The 17,435-nt window shown below is 47.5% G+C and overlaps 2 protein-coding genes across 4 annotated transcripts in view; one reads left to right on the plus strand and one right to left on the minus strand.

Moving 5' to 3' along the window:
* SLC22A3 (solute carrier family 22 member 3) overlaps window positions 1–9,381 on the plus strand; it is a 96,085-nt gene extending 86,704 nt beyond the window's left edge. For 2 of the 3 annotated variants that reach the window (XM_023254555.2, XM_023254554.2), the window contains 4 exons: window positions 495–603; window positions 1,363–1,475; window positions 4,986–5,085; window positions 7,814–9,381. In XM_023254555.2, coding sequence (XP_023110323.1) covers window positions 495–603; window positions 1,363–1,475; window positions 4,986–5,085; window positions 7,814–7,874 — 383 coding nt within the window. In that variant the 3' untranslated portion in view covers window positions 7,875–9,381. Of the gene's footprint in view, window positions 1–494; window positions 604–1,362; window positions 1,476–4,985; window positions 5,086–7,813 lie in introns of those variants that run through there. The other variant, XR_006598470.1, reaches the window with a different exon arrangement.
* Window positions 9,382–9,972: 591 nt separating this feature from the next.
* The window catches only part of PLG (plasminogen), a 43,565-nt gene continuing 36,102 nt past the window's right edge, over window positions 9,973–17,435 (minus strand). The window contains exons 16-19 of the mRNA XM_006932130.5: window positions 17,177–17,317; window positions 15,414–15,520; window positions 11,026–11,171; window positions 9,973–10,380 (exon numbers count right to left, since the gene is read on the minus strand). Of these exons, the coding sequence (XP_006932192.1) occupies window positions 10,219–10,380; window positions 11,026–11,171; window positions 15,414–15,520; window positions 17,177–17,317 (556 nt within the window). The 3' untranslated portion in view covers window positions 9,973–10,218. The remainder of the gene's footprint in view (window positions 10,381–11,025; window positions 11,172–15,413; window positions 15,521–17,176; window positions 17,318–17,435) is intronic.

A 17,435-nucleotide genomic window follows, 5' to 3' on the forward strand; every position in this document is an offset into this window, starting at 1 on the left:
TATTTCCATCATCTAACCCTGCTCAGAAAGGCAACTAGCACACTAAATATGAGCTATCATCCTGGTGGTTGTTGCTGCTAAAATTTGGTTACAATATGGGGCACCTGGGTGGCTTAGTCGGTTAGACGTCCAACTTCCACTCAGGTCATGGTCTCACAGCTCGGGAGTTCGAGCCCCGCATCGGGCTCTGGGCTGACAGCTCAGAGCCTGGAGCCTGTTTTGGATTCTGTGTCTCCCTCTTTCTCTGCCCCTCCTCTGCTCATGCTCTGTCTCTCTCTCTCTCTCTCTCTCTCTCTCTCTCTCTCTCTCTCTCTCAAAAATAAATAACACTTAAAAATAAATTTGACTACAATATTAGAAGATATCTGTCATTTGTGCTTAACATTAGCAAAGACTTAGGGCTGGGGGAACACTAAACAATGCCTTTTGTTGTTTTGTGATATTTCATTGAAAGCAAACCCCTAACTCTGCCCTTTCACATTTTCTATTTGCAGGGATACCGTGGTTGAGAACCACAGTGGCTACCCTGGGAAGACTAGGGATTACCATGGCCTTTGAAATTGTTTATTTGGTAAATTCAGAATTGTACCCAACAACATTACGGTAATTCCAACCTACATGTCCTGGTTTCTCCTAAGTGATTCTGCAGCCAAATGTTTTCACCTAAAACCCATGAAACAGTTTTCTTAACTTGATGATATATTAGCCCGGGCTGGAGGCAGCCGGTAAAGAAGATCCACTTTGAGCTATAGCTGCTTTCTGCATTGCTACCTTCCGCATCTCTTGACAGAAACATTTCTCATATCAGTATCTTTATACACAGCGGTGGTTTTGTGGGATCAGAAAATCTGGGTAGCGTACTTGCTTAGATGTGGGTCAAAACTGCGCTCCTCAGCATCACCCCGTTTAAAGGCTACGGCCTCTGTTCTGACCACATTCCACGTCTGGCAGCTGTGAGTGATTGAGGAAGGACAGAGTGAAACAGCGTGCGTGGGCTGCACGTCGGCCTCCTTTCCTGGGGGAGTATTCGCGGGCCTTCCTTACTGTCAAGTGAGGGTGCCGAGGTGATCCCTGAGCATCGCGGCGTGGGCTGGGCGGTGAGCCTCCGGTGAGAGAGTGATTTCCACCGGCGCCGTAGACCGCCTCGCTCTCCGGTGACTCAGCGTTTGCCCGGCGGTGAAATGGGGCAGAATGGAAACAGCGTGCTGCGAAATAGGAGAGTAGGTCGTAGTTCTCAAAGTCGAAAGCTACAGAAACGGAAAATATTACTAAGATTGCTTTGTTGCCTGTGTATCCGAACGTTTCCCTTATCCTGACTACATTTCAATATTTTTGTCTCTAAAACAATGTTTTACTCTACAGAAACTTCGGAGTTTCCCTCTGCTCGGGTTTATGTGATTTTGGGGGAATCATAGCCCCATTTCTGCTCTTCCGGCTGGCGGCCATTTGGTTAGAACTACCTCTTATCATCTTTGGTAAGAACTCCTTTCATACGTGATTCCTAAATGCCTTCATCTATATTCTTTGCATTTCATCTGTAGTGATTACTAGGTTTGCTATTAATGAGATCATTCAATTTTTTTATGACAATTGCTTGAGTTTTGAGTGGCCAAACCGATTATAGTCCTATGGGAAACCTAAATGATTTTAATTTATTTTATATAAAAGTGTCGTGATGAGCCATTGGCTTTCTTTGCTTAAGTTCTGAGTTGCATTCCAGTACTACAAAACTCTTGAAATTGGGGGACGACACGACTAATCTTCAGGGGACCGGTTTGGACCTTCCGGCTGTTTCGGAATAAGCCTACAAACTAATTAGATTTTTAAATGTTCGATACCTATTAGATATCGTATCTTCGTGTGCTCTGACGTGAAGCAGGCTGTGCGTGGAACCCCTTACCCATGTACTGTAAGCTCTGCGATGACTCTCAAGTTCATGCCCTCCTTCCAACTCCAGTTTCCGCAGGCCTCCTGAGGGGACAGAAGCAAGGCATAGGGGCTGGGGGCTTAGGGTAATTCAGTCCAGTGCTTCTCAAGTGTTGTGCTCACCTTTCTGCCTGTGTCTCGTCCCTGCCTCGACTCTCATCAGCAAGAAAGCACACAGGCTGGCCCCCTTCCCACCTACCTTCCCTCCACCTCCACGTCCTCACTCCTGGTAGAGACTGTGTTCTACTTTGTGCTCAGCAGTTTAACTTGCAATGAAAATATTGAGTCCGTGGGGACATACATCCCGAATAATGCAAAATCCCTAACAGCGCTCGCTAGCTAGGGGCAGGAAAGCTCCTAACCACGTGACAGCACCCAATTCAAGAAAAGATTATCGCAAATTATTTCATGGGGTCTGATGAACAAGCCCAGTGTTGACTCTGTGGCCAGCATGAAAAAGCAGAGAGTGCCTCTGTTCAGCCAAGACCCAAGTGGTCTGGGCTGGGGGTGGGGCGGCAGTCGTTCAAGGTCTGGGCCTGGCTTGCAGCCAAGTGCTGGGAAAGCCGGCCCTGATGCCCCCTTCGTGCTGAGTCTGGCTGGAGAGAAAGCCACACTTCCTTCCAAACCATCAGTCACAGCACAGTGTGCTAAATACTGAAAGCAGAGGGCGCGGGCAGGCGAGCGCAGGGTAGGGACACCTGACCCGCTGGAGTGGAGGAGGAAGGAGGAGTGCATAGTTGAGATCGGAGAGGAGTAGAAATTACCTATGTGGGAAGCATGGGCCTGGGCTCCAGGCAGTGGAAGGCCTAGCGGCCAAGGGTGAAGCTGTTGTCTGGGAAGCGGGGAAGTCAAAAGCAGACGCCAGATGTGGGGGGTTGGGGGGGGCGCGGGGAAGGGAGGGGACGCCGGGTGGCAGGCCGGACCAGATCACAGTCATGAAGGGTATTCCCGGTCCCGCAAAGGTTTGCTCTTTATCCAAACAGCAGTGGAAGCTAGGAGATCTAAGCTGGGATTGACAGTGTTAGGTTTACATATTAGAAGCAGGACTCTGATGTGCAAATGGGCTGGAGGGGGGCCGTGCTGGTGGGGAGCCAGTTCCTGAGGGAAGGGATCATGCCTGGCGGCTGGGGGTTAAGGCCATGACACCAGGAGCACTGGGCGCAGAGAGATTCGAGAAATACGTCAGCAGTAAAACTGGCAAGGGGGCACCTGGGTGGCTCAGTCGGTTAAGTGTCTGACTCTTGGTTTGGGCTCAGGTCGTGATCTCATGGTTTGTGAGTTCCAGCCCCACACCGGGCTCTGTGCTGACAGTGCGGAGCCTGCTTGGGATTCTCTCTCCCTCTCTCTCTTCCCCTCCCCTACTCGTGCTCTCTCCCTCTCTCTTTCTCTCTCGCGATAAATAAACTCAAAAAGAAAGTAAAACTGGCAACAGGGGTGACTGAGTGGGCTCCCCGGAGGGGCTCCCCAGAGGCAAAGGGAGGGGGGAAGGCCGAGCTCCTGGCTGGGAAAAGCGGAGACGGCCAGGCCCTCGTTGAGTGAACGCCAGAGGAGCTGGCCCACGGGACACCAAGGAACCTGTGTGGGCGTGGGTCGCAGCAAGTGCCTGCAAGAAAGCCAGTAGCCTTGGGGGCCGGTGCTCGGGAGAGAAGCGTGGCCCGGTGACAGAGATCGGGAGGCCATCTGAGTGTAGATAACCACTGACGTGGGAGGGTCTGAGACCCCCACCCCAGGAATGGGACCAGGTGAGAGGAAAGGAGAGGGCCCGGGCAAGACAGAGCCCTGATGAGCGACAAAGCGTCCTGGGTGGCAAAGGGCCTGGAGGCCTCAAGGAGAGGAGGAGGGATGCGACAGTGGTGAAGAGGCCAGAGAGAAGCGGGGCCAGGGGAGGGCAGCGGCTTCACCAGCGGCCGGTGCTGCCGTGGGGCCCGACCAGTGGGCAAGGTGGGTCCGGAGCACGCAGGGCAGACCCCAGAGAGAGCGGGCGGTGGGGGGAGGGGGGGTGGCACAGGACGCCAGCCAGCACCTACCTGCCAAGGCCAGCTCTGAAGTTTTCAGGGATTTTTGAGCCCAGGGGTTAGCATAGCCATTGTTCAAACTTCCCTGTATCAAATCTATTAAAAACAGAGGAGATAATTACTCAAACCCCATCACTTCCTAGTTCACGGACATTTCCCTACTCTCTGTGTTCTTCGGGCCACTTTGGTCTGTCGTGTCCTTATGGGGGAGACGCGGCATCACACGTTGTCACCGCCCCTCCCTTCCCACCGCCTGGATCCATGATATCGTGGCAGGACCTAGAGATGCCCGCGGTGGGGGTACTCACACCATGGAAATCCGCAGACGCTGCAAGTCGGCGCTGTATTTTCGGGAGGGCCGGTTGCTAAACATTTACCGGCATATCCGTAGGACGTGAAGAGATGTGGAAAATAGGGGAGGATGGTATTTCAAAAATTTCAGCTCTAAAGAACAGGAAAGGTGGGGACAGCAACTGGAGGATAACGCGAGGTTGGGAGAAGGGTCCCGAAAGAGGAGAGGCTGGCATAGGGTCCGTGCCTCCACCAGCCCGTTGCAGACACTGGAGCCAGAGGGTTCGGCGCACAGTGAGAAGCCCAGAAAGACTCCAAGAGATGGCCATTGGGCTAAGGTGGGGACGAGTCCGACCGTGTAATGTGACCCAGTAAGGAAGGGGAGGGAGAGGAACCAGTAAAGCGCTTGGTGGGTAAAAGGAAGCTGAGAGGAGTCCTGTGAGAAGCAGGAGGTGAGGTCTTCTCTCTCACTTAGGCGCCCGATAAGTAATAGTGAAGTGAGCAAATGAACAGGTGTTTGCAAGAGTCCCGGGATGGTGGGACCGCACAGGGTCCAAGGAAGGAAGAGAACGTTTCGAAGGGTGGCAAAAGAGAACTGGAGAGCTGGGTGGGTAACCAGAGGGCTGCTGCCAGTAAGGGCTGGTTGAGGTTAGTTGGTTAGCTGGTTAAGGTTAAGCTCCAGGGTGAGCAGGGAGGGAGGCCACGGGCCAGCTGTGCGTTCCTCGTGTGCTGTCGCCTTTCTTTATTCCGTAGGTATCCTGGCATCTGTCTGCGGCGGGCTCGTGATGCTGTTGCCTGAAACCAAGGGTATCGCCTTGCCAGAAACAGTGGACGATGTAGAAAAACTTGGCAGGTATCGTATGAAATTCAGTGCACCTTAAATAAAAGCGTTTCAAACTACTAAGGGAAAAAAGGGTGTGGAGAAAATTGAACTCTCATGGGGGGAAATAATATCAATCCGTCATCTCACGTCCTAAGCAGAAGATTCAAAGTTGATTTGGAAGATTAATATAAAAAAAAGCAAAACTCTGAAAGAATGTATATTATTTTTAAGATGTGGTTATGAAGAGGGAAACATTGCTAAGGTGTTAAAACTCAGAAAAAAAATCTAAAGGAGGAGGATGGGTCATTTGGCAAAGCAGAAATAAATGTGCATCAGTAGGAAACTGATTGTGAGAATGGTAATACATTCATGGTATGGCTTACTATATGGAGATGAAAAGAATTGAGATATATCTGTGTGGAATATATCTGTGTGGACACAGTAAGATCTTCAAGATTGATTACAAGGTGAAAAGTTGCTGAACAATGTGTTTCAGTATTTATTTTTTTTAATTTTTTTAACGTTTATTTATTTTTGAGACAGAGAGAGACAGAGTATGAATGGGGGAGGGCCAGAGAGAGGGAGACACAGAATCTGAAACAGGCTCCGGGCTCTGAGCTGTCAGCACAGAGCCCGACGCGGGGCTCGAACTCACGAACTGTGAGATCATGACCTGAGCCGAAGTCGGCCGCTTAACCGACTGAGCCACCCAGGCACCCCTGTTTCAGTATTTATTAAAAAATAAAACCAATAGTGAATTCTCTCTGGAGCTAGATGAGAAGACAGAAGATGGAAAGAGAGAAAAAGATAATGGATGGATGGATGGATGGATGGGTGGATGGGTGGATGGGTGGATGGGTGGGTGGATGGATAAAAATAGATCAATAGAAGATGGAGAAGGAGAAAGACAGATGAAGTTTTGAAGAAGGCCGTCTAACTGGTGTGTAGGGCAAGTATCTAACCGATACACAAACATGAAGAGTTATATCAAGAAAAATTCACACTACACAAATTCTTTCTAATTTCCTCTGCTGGAAATGTTTCATAATAAAAAGAGGAAGAGAAGATATGAAATATCAGAGTAAAATATTAGAATAGTAAAATATTAGTAAATTAGTAAAATTACTAATTAGTAAATTATTAATTAGTAATTTTACTAATTAGTAAATTAGTAAAATATTAGAATAAAAGATCTAATATAGTAATGTAGACCCTCTTGGGATAGCAATGAATTGGGAAGAAGACTTCACTTTTACACTCTGTAGACTTTTTTTTTTTTACATGTTTTATTTATTTTTGAGAGACAAATAGAGACAGAGCAAGTGGGGGAGGGGCAGAGAGAGAGGGAGACACAGAATCCGAAGCAGGCTCCAGGCTCCAAGCTGTCAGCACAGAGCCCGACGCAGGGCTCGAACTCACAAACTGTGAGATCATGACCTGAGCCAAAGTCAGACGCCTAACCAACTGAGCCACCCAGGAGCCCCATACACTCTGTAGACTTTTGTATTATTTGATTAATTTTCTCATTACAACACATGGCCTTGTATTATTTGCATAGTTAAAAAATAATTTGCTGATTTTAAAAATAAAACCAGTCTTCTAAATAACAGCCTGGAAATTAAGTATGTGGCTCTCTCAACTTGAAAAAAATTTTTGCACCAAAAAGCTTTATAAGAAGACCGAAGTGTTAATAACCTCCTGGCAGTTCTTTTCCTCACTTGTAGATTAGGAAGAGATTAGAAGGCGGCATTTTTCAAGTACCAGTGTGATGGATGGTTTCACACATGCCATTTCATTTAATACTCAAAATGATTTTATGCAATCACAGTTCTTATCCTCACTCATTTCAGTGCTAGGAAATCTATGCTTAGAAAGGTTCACAGCTTTGGGGCACCTGGGTGGCTCAGTCGGTTAAGCGTCCGCCTTTGGCTCAGGTCAGCAACCATTGCTAAGTGTCTCCTGAGTATGTTACCAAACCTCTAAAACGTAGACAGTGATTTCTTTGGATTTTATCTCCCTGTTTCTTGATGCTATTTTGAAACATAAGATTGATTCATCATCTCAGAACTTTCCTAAGGAAAGCTCATCAGTGTGTGTAAAATAAAACCATCAGCTCGTATCGCAGTAACTGACTTATAACAGTCAGAGAACAGGTGGGCATTTGCCTCGGGAAGTAATCCAAACAGATTCTTACACTTGTTTGGAAATGAAGTGACGAGTAATGACTTACTTCTCACCCAAAAGCTCCACCTATTTTTCACCCTTAGAGCAATGATACCTGAAATTTGGAGTGAGGTCGAAGATTCTCTTTGAGATACTGCCATTTTGCAAATCAAAATTAAGAAATTTATAAAAGGTGTTAAACTGTGTGAAATCCTCTTGAGCCATCAAGATGGTCCCTCAGGACCATCGTAAGGTCCTGCTTTATCCAAAAGAGAGAAACATTTTGCTAACTGTGTCTTTCTAGACAATTGCTTGGTTTGTATCAGGGTTCAGGGACCAGGTCAGGGTGGGTGGCGTCCTAGTCCTGTCACATAAAGAACTTACATGCAGATTAACCCTGCCTAGGGTCTGAAAGCAGGTTTTAAAAAATGAGCCTGGTGACAGTTTTTTTGTCACCTTTGAATTGGGCTTTTATGAGATGTTACATGTCCGTGTGTTTGATCAAAACCAACTATAATGTTGAGCAAGAAAACTTTGTTGTAGCTTGTTGTATAATAGTTCATAAGGACTTTCTCTTCTCTCCTTGTTTTGTTAGTCCATATTCCTACAAATGTGGCAGGAAAAAGAAAACCCAGGTTTGCAGCTCGCACCTTTGAGGCCCCCCTGCCAAAGACAGAAGGGAGGGGCTCTCTAGGTCGATGTCTCTCAAGGAACCGATGTGCCTTGCACACACGTGCGTGTTGTCCATTTTAGCCACATTATGCCGCGCGGCTCCAAGTGTTCGTCATGCTGTACAAAGACATTCAAACTGCCCAGAGTATTTTTATATGATGTCGGATGAATTAGGATTTATGGCGCTAGGGAACTTTCTGGGCGCACAGAGTATGCGGCTGGTTTAGCCAAGAGCCTGTTGCACATACAGCGCCCCCCGCCCCAGTTTTTGTCTAAAGTTGGGGCAGCAGGTCTGACCCAGTTATAGAGGGACGAGAGAAACCTTCACCAAGTTCTCACGACTGCTTGCTCCATCAAAGATGAAGGACGTGCAAACCAGGGATAGGGGAAAAGTGTCCAGAGTGGGTTCATCAAATCTGATCGACGAACGAAAGCTCCGAGCTGAGCGTTCTGAAGATTCCAGGGAGGATAAAGAATTGGAAATCCTGCCTGTGAAGAGACTGAATCTAAGGACCCTGGGCCACGTGGTACTGAGGCTTTCCTTTCTCTTCTTGTTTTGCCCTGTGGAAGCCACTGTAGCGTCTGGGCCTGCGGGCATGCTCGGGCCTTGTTCCGTGATCATGAACAAATCTGCTGTACAATTTGAGGATTTGACCCTATTGTTTTCTTAAATCAGATTTGGGCCTCAGAAGATAGAGCCACATACTCAGTTCAGTATTGAACAAAATCCATGGGTTCTGACTTCATGGGTCTTAAGATTTTAATCTTGAAGGGATATTTATCTTATATCTTGTGAGTTCAGTTCTGTGATGCCGCCCATGGTCAAGGGTGAAAACCATGGACTGTTCTCATTCAACCTTGACACGTTTAACCTGTCTTGGGAAGCAGCTTACACTTTAATTTAAAAGTAAGGTCAATTTATATCCATGTTTAAAAGAATTGGGAGAAGCTTTAGAAGTGATGTCATAGACACTAATAAGGGATTTGATCTTTCTTTTTTTGTTACTGAGACTTTTGAAATGCAGAGCTTAAATACATATCTGTTACCTTTTCCTGCTGTTCTGCTTTGTATGTTATATTCGTGGTATTTCCGATTCAGTATATATCTTACGCAGAAGTTTTTCATGAGTTATTTTGTGTGGACAGACAAAACGAGCACCGAGGAGAGTCTTGCCAACGAAGAAGACAATTCTTTGTGAACACATGGCAATAGGTACGGGGTGTGGGCTAATTGTAAAATAAGTTTTGTAATCCTCCAGCACAACAGGACTGAATATGAATGTTTTATTTTCCCATGAAATAAACACCGCTCTTTGGGGACTTCATGCTGCCGTCACCCTGTATTCGTCCACACTTGCAGTGTCGCTGTTTTCGCACTTCTCTATGCCGGAAGATGACTATTCCTCCTCGATACTCTCACCTTTGAATTGCATCTTGAGTTGCTATTTTGGTTCTGCTCACAATAAAAAAGTGTTTAATTGTCAAGAACAATCAAGGTTTGTTCTCCGTCTTCCTTTTGCACACGCGTCACTGGAAAACACCGTTCCCGCGTGACAGTACAGGCTGTCTGGGCAGACAATTAGGGATGGAAATTAAGTGCTCTACCTTCAGTCTGCGGTCGTGGATCTTGGTACCATTCCTAGATTCAAATGTAACCCAGAATAGCACGCAGGCTCCCTACGGGTCTTGTATTACACGGCCATTGCCCGGTTCCCTTCACCGTGCACAAGTCTCTGCCCGGTGTCCGCTGTGCTCAGCTAACGTCAAGTTGTCAGTAACAGATTTCATCCCCAAGAATAGAATTTGTTCTCATGACTCCCCATACATGCTGCAGCTTTGAAAACATCCATCGCGGTGCCAGAAATAAAGACGTGTGTCAACCCGTCTTTTGTAGACATGATAAACATATGGGCGGCTTACTAGGACTTCTCTGCTCTCTTCTCTATGATCTGACAGGCTCCTTTGTCCTTTATGCAACGACTCCTTATGAGAAAGAGAGAGATCACCTAAGTCTGGCAGAGTCACACTATTTAAAATGGGTAGGATAAACGAAGAACAAGAAAACAACGAAGCTCAAAAAAGTTAAAGGAAGTACAGAGTTTATTTTGAACAAATGTTATAAATGTGTTACTTTATTACAGAATCCAGCAGTCCACGGACAGGAACAATTTATCCACGATAATACTAAAAAATGTTGAGGTTTAGCAGCGGGCGGTGTGAGTACAGTGTGTTGGTCTGATTACTGTCAATCATTTCTGAGCGTGCTCAATTCCCCACCCGCGTTCCAGCTTCTAGATGTGCTGACGCCTCGCTCTGTCTCCCATCCAATTAATTGTTTCTCATTATCCCTTCAATCCAAGGAACAAACCTTGAAACACGAACATAGACACCGGGCTTATTGGGGCGGGCACAGCCAAGACCCCAAGAAGTGACTCCTTGTAAAATGTACTTGTCCTTCTCGAAGCAGACCAGAGGCCCTCCGCTGTCACCCTGGGCAGAGAGAGAAAAGAACCACGAGAGGATTAAACCGGCACCCTTTTATTATGGGATGTCACCCCTCTGTTACCCAAATGTATGTTTTCCTAGTACTTGAACATTCTTTTGCAATTAGAAAGAAACTCATTAATGTGTTATTTGAGTGGCTTCAGTACCCAACAAGGGCTGAAGTGCTTCGGTACTTAACAGGGTGCATTTAGCAAAACCACACCGTTTGGTGTTCCTGAGGGAGAAGTCCCTTGTGAAGAGTGGACTCATCCCTTGTGCCTTGGGGTTTCCCTTAGGCAGAGTAAACCCCAGAATAATTGCAAAGGGGGCACAGTTGGTCTTTTCCCCATACCCTCCCTTGCTTCCCTGCTAGTAAGGCCACCACCCGAGTCCCATGCTCCAACACAGTCCCCAGGTGTGTGGGGCTCTGGCAGTGATGATACTTGACTCCCTTACAACCCATCTGGAACTCAGGGCCGGAGAAATCCCCTCAGATGATCTCAGTCCGCATTCAGGGCCAGACCTAAAATGTTTCTGGGTAGCACGTGGACGTGGCCTTCAATGCACAAAGGCTTCCTGGATTTGCCACTTGGGGGCAGAGGTATCTAAGAGGCCGACGCAGGACGGCAGAAGATTGGACTTTGTCCTTACCTGACAACTGTCGGTGCCTCCGGCCAAATTCCCAGCACAAAGCTCTGTGGATTTGACTCTTCCGTTGAGATACTCGTAGCGATTGCACACCTTATTTTCAATCACCGGTAGCTGGGCTTCCTTGAGGAGCCCAGCGCCAAAGGTCCCTGTGTTTAAAAAGATTAAGGAAATGGCTACCAGATCCCAAATATGCCCCCAGGGAAACTTCCGGCACAACAGAGCAACAGTGACAGGTCTCTCGTTTGACCGTGAGGTTGTATAAAGAAGTCAGTTCCCGGGGCGCCTGGGTGGCCCAGTGGGTTAGGCGTCCGACTTCCACTCAGGTCGTGATCTCGCGGTTCGGGAGTTCGAGTCCCGCGTCGGGCTCTGTGCCGACAGCTCAGAGCCTGGAGCCTGCTTCGGATTCTGTGTCCCCCTCTCTCCCTGCCCCTCCTCTGCTCACATCCTCTCTCTCAAAATAAAAATTAAAAGAAGTCAGTTCCTAATACTACTGGAATTCTTCTCTTTCTTTCTACCCCTTAAAGGTATAAATATTATATACGATTTCATGTTCCCAAGACCTGGATTTAAAAATCTGGGTTTCTTTGTGGTGTTTTGGGGTTCGTGTTGTTATGTTTCTTTGGTTCTTTTTTTTAACTCTAAAGAAATCTTTTTTAATATGTAAAGAGAGATTGAGAAATACAGGTGTTACTATATCATATATTCACTTTCAGTCTTTTTTAGATGCCTGTTTCTTTTTTACTACTTATATCATATTGCATGACTTTATACCCTGGTTGATTTCACACAATCTTATATAATAAGGGCTTTTTTTTGGATACTACGATCTGTGTAATTAGTGGGTTGTTTTTTGAGAGAGAGAGAGTGAGCGAGAGCACACACGAACAGGGGAGGGGCAGAGGGAGAGGGAGAGGGAATCTTAAGCAGGCTCCACGTTCTGCAAGAAGCCAAATGTGAGGCTGGATCTCACAACTGTGACATCATGACCTGAGCTGAAATCCGGAGTCTGATGGTCAATGAGCCATCCAGGTGCCCGTAGTTAATATCTCGATGGGGTGACTGCTTCATGAGTGGGCGGTTTCCTTTTAAGGTAAGTGTTCCGGAAATAATAGTCGTGGTTGCACAGCATTGCGAATGTACTAAGTGCTACTGAGTCGTACTCTTCAAAATAATTAAAATAGTGAACTTTATGTCATATATACTTTACCACAATATAAAAAAAAATGGCCGCCTTTTACCGGAATAAACTTTTTCAGGCACAAGCTCGTTCGGTGGTGTATCTCATTTAATCCTTACCATAGTCACACGAAATAGGCACTTTTGTCAATTCTATTGCACAGTGAAGGAAACTGAGGCTGGGAGAGGGTGTGTAGTTTGCCCAAGATCACCCAGCAAGTCAGTGGAGGAACTGGGATTTGAAGTTGGGTCTGTGACATCATTGCCCAAATTCTTCACACCCGTGTTTCTGGGCTCCTACAGTGGTTTCCAACTGTCCACATCTTTGTTCATGCATGTTATTTATATTCCTTAATATTTTCTTACCCTGGTTCCCGGAAATTATATACATGTGTTTATGGCTCCCGGTTAACGTTGCCAAATTATTTTCTAAAAGTGTATGACAGGACACGATTTCACCAGAAAAAAAGGGCACTTCACCCTACACTTCTGAGTATTTAATATTTTTAAAAATATTTGCTAATATAATAGGTGAAAATTGTCCTGGTTTGTTTCCTAGTTTTCACTTCTTTCCCAGTTAGGAAGAGTAAATATTCTCCCATGTGCTTGTCTTACTCCTCGTATTTCTTTTGTAAAAAACTTCTTTTTTTTTTTTTTTTCTACTTTGGCAAATTGAAGTGGAACATTTGCAAAACAGCCAGAGGAAACGCTGCTTTTCCAGATAGACACACCCGGGCATGTGTTTTCAGAAATAACCCAGTTTTCGAATCTTGCAAGCCCGGCTCTCACGTGTCTCGCAAAAAAGCGTTGCTAGCGTGGAACAGCCAAGAGACGGGGTGCTAGTCCTTCTCCAAAGACTTTGAATACACTTGGACGGTCATGTTGAGTTTGGAATACCTACGCTGGATCTGGAGTTGACAGGAGCGTGGACGGGGACCGCCATCTGGGAAGGAGAGGCTTGACCCAGCTCTGGCTGGGCAGAGCCACCGTGGAAGAAGGGCCCGAGGAGGCATCGGGTGGGGTGCACTACTTGAATTGAGTACTCGTGGGGAGGGACCAGCCTTCTCAAATATCCTGCTGAAAACTGATTTATTCAAGTGTCTTGCCCTTGTATCTGCTTTCTGAGCAAGACCCGTCCTGATGCTGGTGACAAAATCCCCCACTAGCTGGCGGCGAAATTGGTGTGGTCTGTGCAGAAGTGCTGCCATCGTGTGGCCACGGTAGAGATGGCATTGCTGAGGGCCGGGAGGCTGGAGTGTCCTAGATAGGGGCGCCCTGATAGGGGCTGTGGGGAGGAAGAGGCAGCAGCCCCAGAAGCACTCTGCTGATAAAGGACTAACCGGAACGAGCCCCTTGCCTGAATGCTCACCTTGCCTTGAAATAGCAAGTCAGGGAAAGTCCGGAGACTGAAAGGGAGAACGGGAGAGTTTTGACTTCGCGCCGAGAAGCTGAGAACACTGATCTAACGTTACTCCTGACATAAGAAAAGTGGTAAACAGGCCTGACTCCTGTTTTGTGACTCCCCCTGGTTCACTGAGTATTCGGAGAATCGTCTTCCCACTCGACCTGAGGGTGAGGCCAGGGTAGCTGGAGGAACCTAGCACAGGATGGCAGTTAGAAAATTGTGGATGGTGGCCATGCTCAGTGCTCCGTGCACCCCTCTCCTCGTTTCCCCCACCGTGGCCCTGCAGCCCGTTTTCCAGCTGAGGAAACAGGTTCAAAAAGAGCCTGCACGGGGCGCCTGGGTGGCGCAGTCGGTTAAGCGTCCGACTTCAGTCAGGTCACGATCTCGCGGTCCGTGAGTTCGAGCCCCGCGTCGGGCTCTGGGCTGATGGCTCAGAGCCTGGAGCCTGTTTCCGATTCTGTGTCTCCCTCTCTCTCTACCCCTCCCCCGTTCATGCTGTCTCTCTCTGTCCCAAAAAATAAATAAATGTTGAAAAAAAAATTTTTTTAAAAAAAATAAAAATAAAAATAAAAAAACAAAAAGAGCCTGCAGCCGATAGGTGGGAGTCGGGGTTCTGACTCAAGAACCCCCCCTTGCCCGCCCTTTGTGCATGCGGCTCCCAGGGGGCCGCCCTGTGCCTTCTCGGAACCTCAGATCCCTCATGTCCAAAATGGAAACAAAAAATATTGAACTCGTAGGGGTTTGGGATGTTTGAATTTTTTTAAATGCAAAACAACGGAATAGACTGTCACACCCACTAACTTCTCAGTGCTCACAGCCTCCAAAGCACGGAAAGTAGGGGACGGGCAACATTCAGGAGGCGGGGTTTCACAAATGTAGGAAAAGTGCAGAAAGAAGGAAGGCAGGTTGGAAGTGACCAAGGCCAGTCAGGTTTAACCTTTTTTTCCCCCAAACCACAAAACCTTGCTTAAACGAAAGCTAATAACAAAACACTGTGTGAAACACAATTCGGAAGCACGGGTTTTACAGGTGAGGGCTTCCAGGCCAAGTGGTACAAGGAGGCAAGGTGATTTGTCCAGTTTGCCCAGCGAGCGGCAGAACGAGATCTACCCTCCGGAGCCCCTGACCCCCATTCTGGAGCCCTCACCAACGCTTGGAGAAAGCGAGGCAGCGATCTAAGGCATTCTTACAGTGTTTTGAGGCCCGAGTCGGACGAATATAATCCCTATCAGGGCCTACTGCCAAGAGAAGATGGGGCCCCCCAAATGCAGCACGAGTGCTGATACAGCATCCTGCATAAGCATTTCCTCTTTCACGCACACCCCATCAACCAACACCGAACGCCACCGTAGGGCCGGAACCTTCCTTCCTTTCCCCCAGCTGTCAGTCTGTCCCACCACCAACGGCCTCTCCTCGCCTACGAATGCGTGTGGGGATCTGGGGAGATGAGCTTCACGTAATTTTTGTTGTTGTGTCGTGCCATGTTAGGGAGCTCAGTGTGGCCAACTTCACATGAAGAATAATCAAACACCCTTAATGTTCAGGTCTACTTCAAAACCCTACTTACCTGGGGATGGGATATCAATGTCGCATGTATGGGCCAAGAGACTCAGTCCCAAGAGGGACTACTCCGTCCCTCGCCCACGTCCCTCGACGATGAATTATGGAGACTTAGGCGGGAACCAAGACAAAGTCAGGAAGGGTGGACCCTCAGGAAAAGTGGTAGGAATTTGCACAAATGGTCGTTTTCTCCTGTAGGCTATAGGTCTACACCAATTCCTTGTGTGAGTTTGGGAATTTCTCTCACCTTGGGTGTCTCCCCAGCCAGTGATGTAACATAATGTCCGGTCAGCAACCACATAATTTGGGGGTGGCAGACAAGCTGGGATCACTTTGGAGGTGATGACGGCGGATCTGAAAGAAAAACATCAAAAGTTACATCGGACTGCCTCACTAGGATTCTTGTGCCACTCCTCTGTTGGTCACTCACAACAAGATGCCATTGGCCCAAAGCCCCCAGAATCCTCTGAGCTGGTATTTCCCTGCTCCACTGACACAGTACGATGCAGAAAACACCTTTTCTACTTGTGCTGGCCTGGCCCATCCTGGCTCATCCCACGGTGTCTGGAATCCACCAGATACGGTACGTGTGTTCTCTGGGCCTTGTTGCCCGGCCCAAATGCGCCTATTCTCAAAATAGCTGTCCGATCAGCCTTCTCCATTGGCACCAGTTTCCAAATATCACTAACTTTAAGTCACATAAGCAGATTTATCGTTTCGTCAGACTTAACAAAATTCTATTTCAACGGGGAAAATAAAACCAAAGACAGGGAAGGGCGCTGGGTGGCTCCATCGGTTAAGCATCCGACTTCGACTCGGGTCATGATCTCACAGTTCGCGCGTTCGGGTGAGCTTGAGCCCCGCTTTGGGTAAAAACATGAGCTCCGCCTCGGGTGAGCCCTGCTTCTCTCCCCCTCTCTCTCTGCCCCTCACTCACTTTCGCCCTCTCTTTCTCTCTCTCTCCCAAAAAAGCAAAAGCAAAAACAAAAACATAGATAGGAGGAAGAGGAACTTGCATTTGTGAATTGTGTGTGTATGTGTTTGTGTGTGGGTCTATATTGTAGCTTTTTGAAAAAACTATTTACTTGGGATGGGGGAGAGCACAAGCGGGGGCGGGGCAGAGAGAGGGAGAGGGGATCTGAAGTGGGCTCCGTACGGATAGCGGTGAGCGACACGTGGGGCTCGAACTCACAAACTGCGAGATCGTGACCTGAGCCAAAGTCGGGTGCTCAACCCGCTGAGCCATCTAGGCGACCCTATATTATAGCTTTTGAAGTGCTTTGAAACATGTGATTTCGTTTGGTTTCCCCCAAACAAATTATTGTTTTGAGAGGAGAACGGTCAACCTGGAAGAACTGAATACTTCTCTGATTATTGATGTATGTTAGCTGACTGGCCAACGTTAAGTGAGAGCTTCATGCACTTCGTATTTCAACTCACTCCTTTTCCACACAAGGAAACCGAATCCTGGTGCCTCTTTTCAATTGTTAGTCTCAAGTTAGCTAACATACAGTGTAGTCTTGGTTTCAGGAGTAGATTCCTGTGATTCATCACTTACATACAACACCCAGTGCTCATCCCAACAGGTGCCCTCCTTAATGTCCATCATCCATTTTCCCCTCCTTCCACCCCCCATCAACCCTCAGTTTGTTCTCTGTATTTAAGAGCCTCTGATGGTTTGCCTCCCTCTCTGTTTTTCTTATTTCCCCTTCCCCTGTGATCATCTGTTAAGTTTCGCAAATTCCACCTACGAGTGAAATCCTGTGATATCTGTCTGATGCCTTTTTTCAAGAGCACAGCTAATGTGTGGCAGAATGGGACCGAACCCAGGTTTTCTCTGTTCCCCAAAGCCTTTGTGTCTTTCATGTCCTAGACGGTGTCTCTCCCCACCACACACACACACACACACACACACACACACATACGCACAACTCTGTTATGCTCATGAAACATAAGCATAAGCAAATGTTATCCCTGATCTTGGGGTGAAAACCAAGGGTGAGTTAGTACCTGCTTAGCTTCAGCAAGGCGATATCTGCACGTGTGGGCTCCAAGAACAGCTTGGATACCTCTATGTCCTGAACATCCGTTTCAAGATTTAGTTCTCGGTGTGCGCCCAGGATGACCTTATACGCTGCAGGCCTTGAGGATCTAGGAAAGGTGGTGACATTTGGAGCAAAGTCATGTGCCAGCCCCTTCATCAGGTGGCCTTCTGAGTCATAAACATGGCGTCTTCTCCCCACCTCGCTACCCACAGTCAGCGACCTCC

Source organism: Felis catus, chromosome B2, assembly GCF_018350175.1.
Source record: "Felis catus isolate Fca126 chromosome B2, F.catus_Fca126_mat1.0, whole genome shotgun sequence".
Lineage (NCBI taxonomy): Eukaryota > Metazoa > Chordata > Mammalia > Carnivora > Felidae > Felis > Felis catus.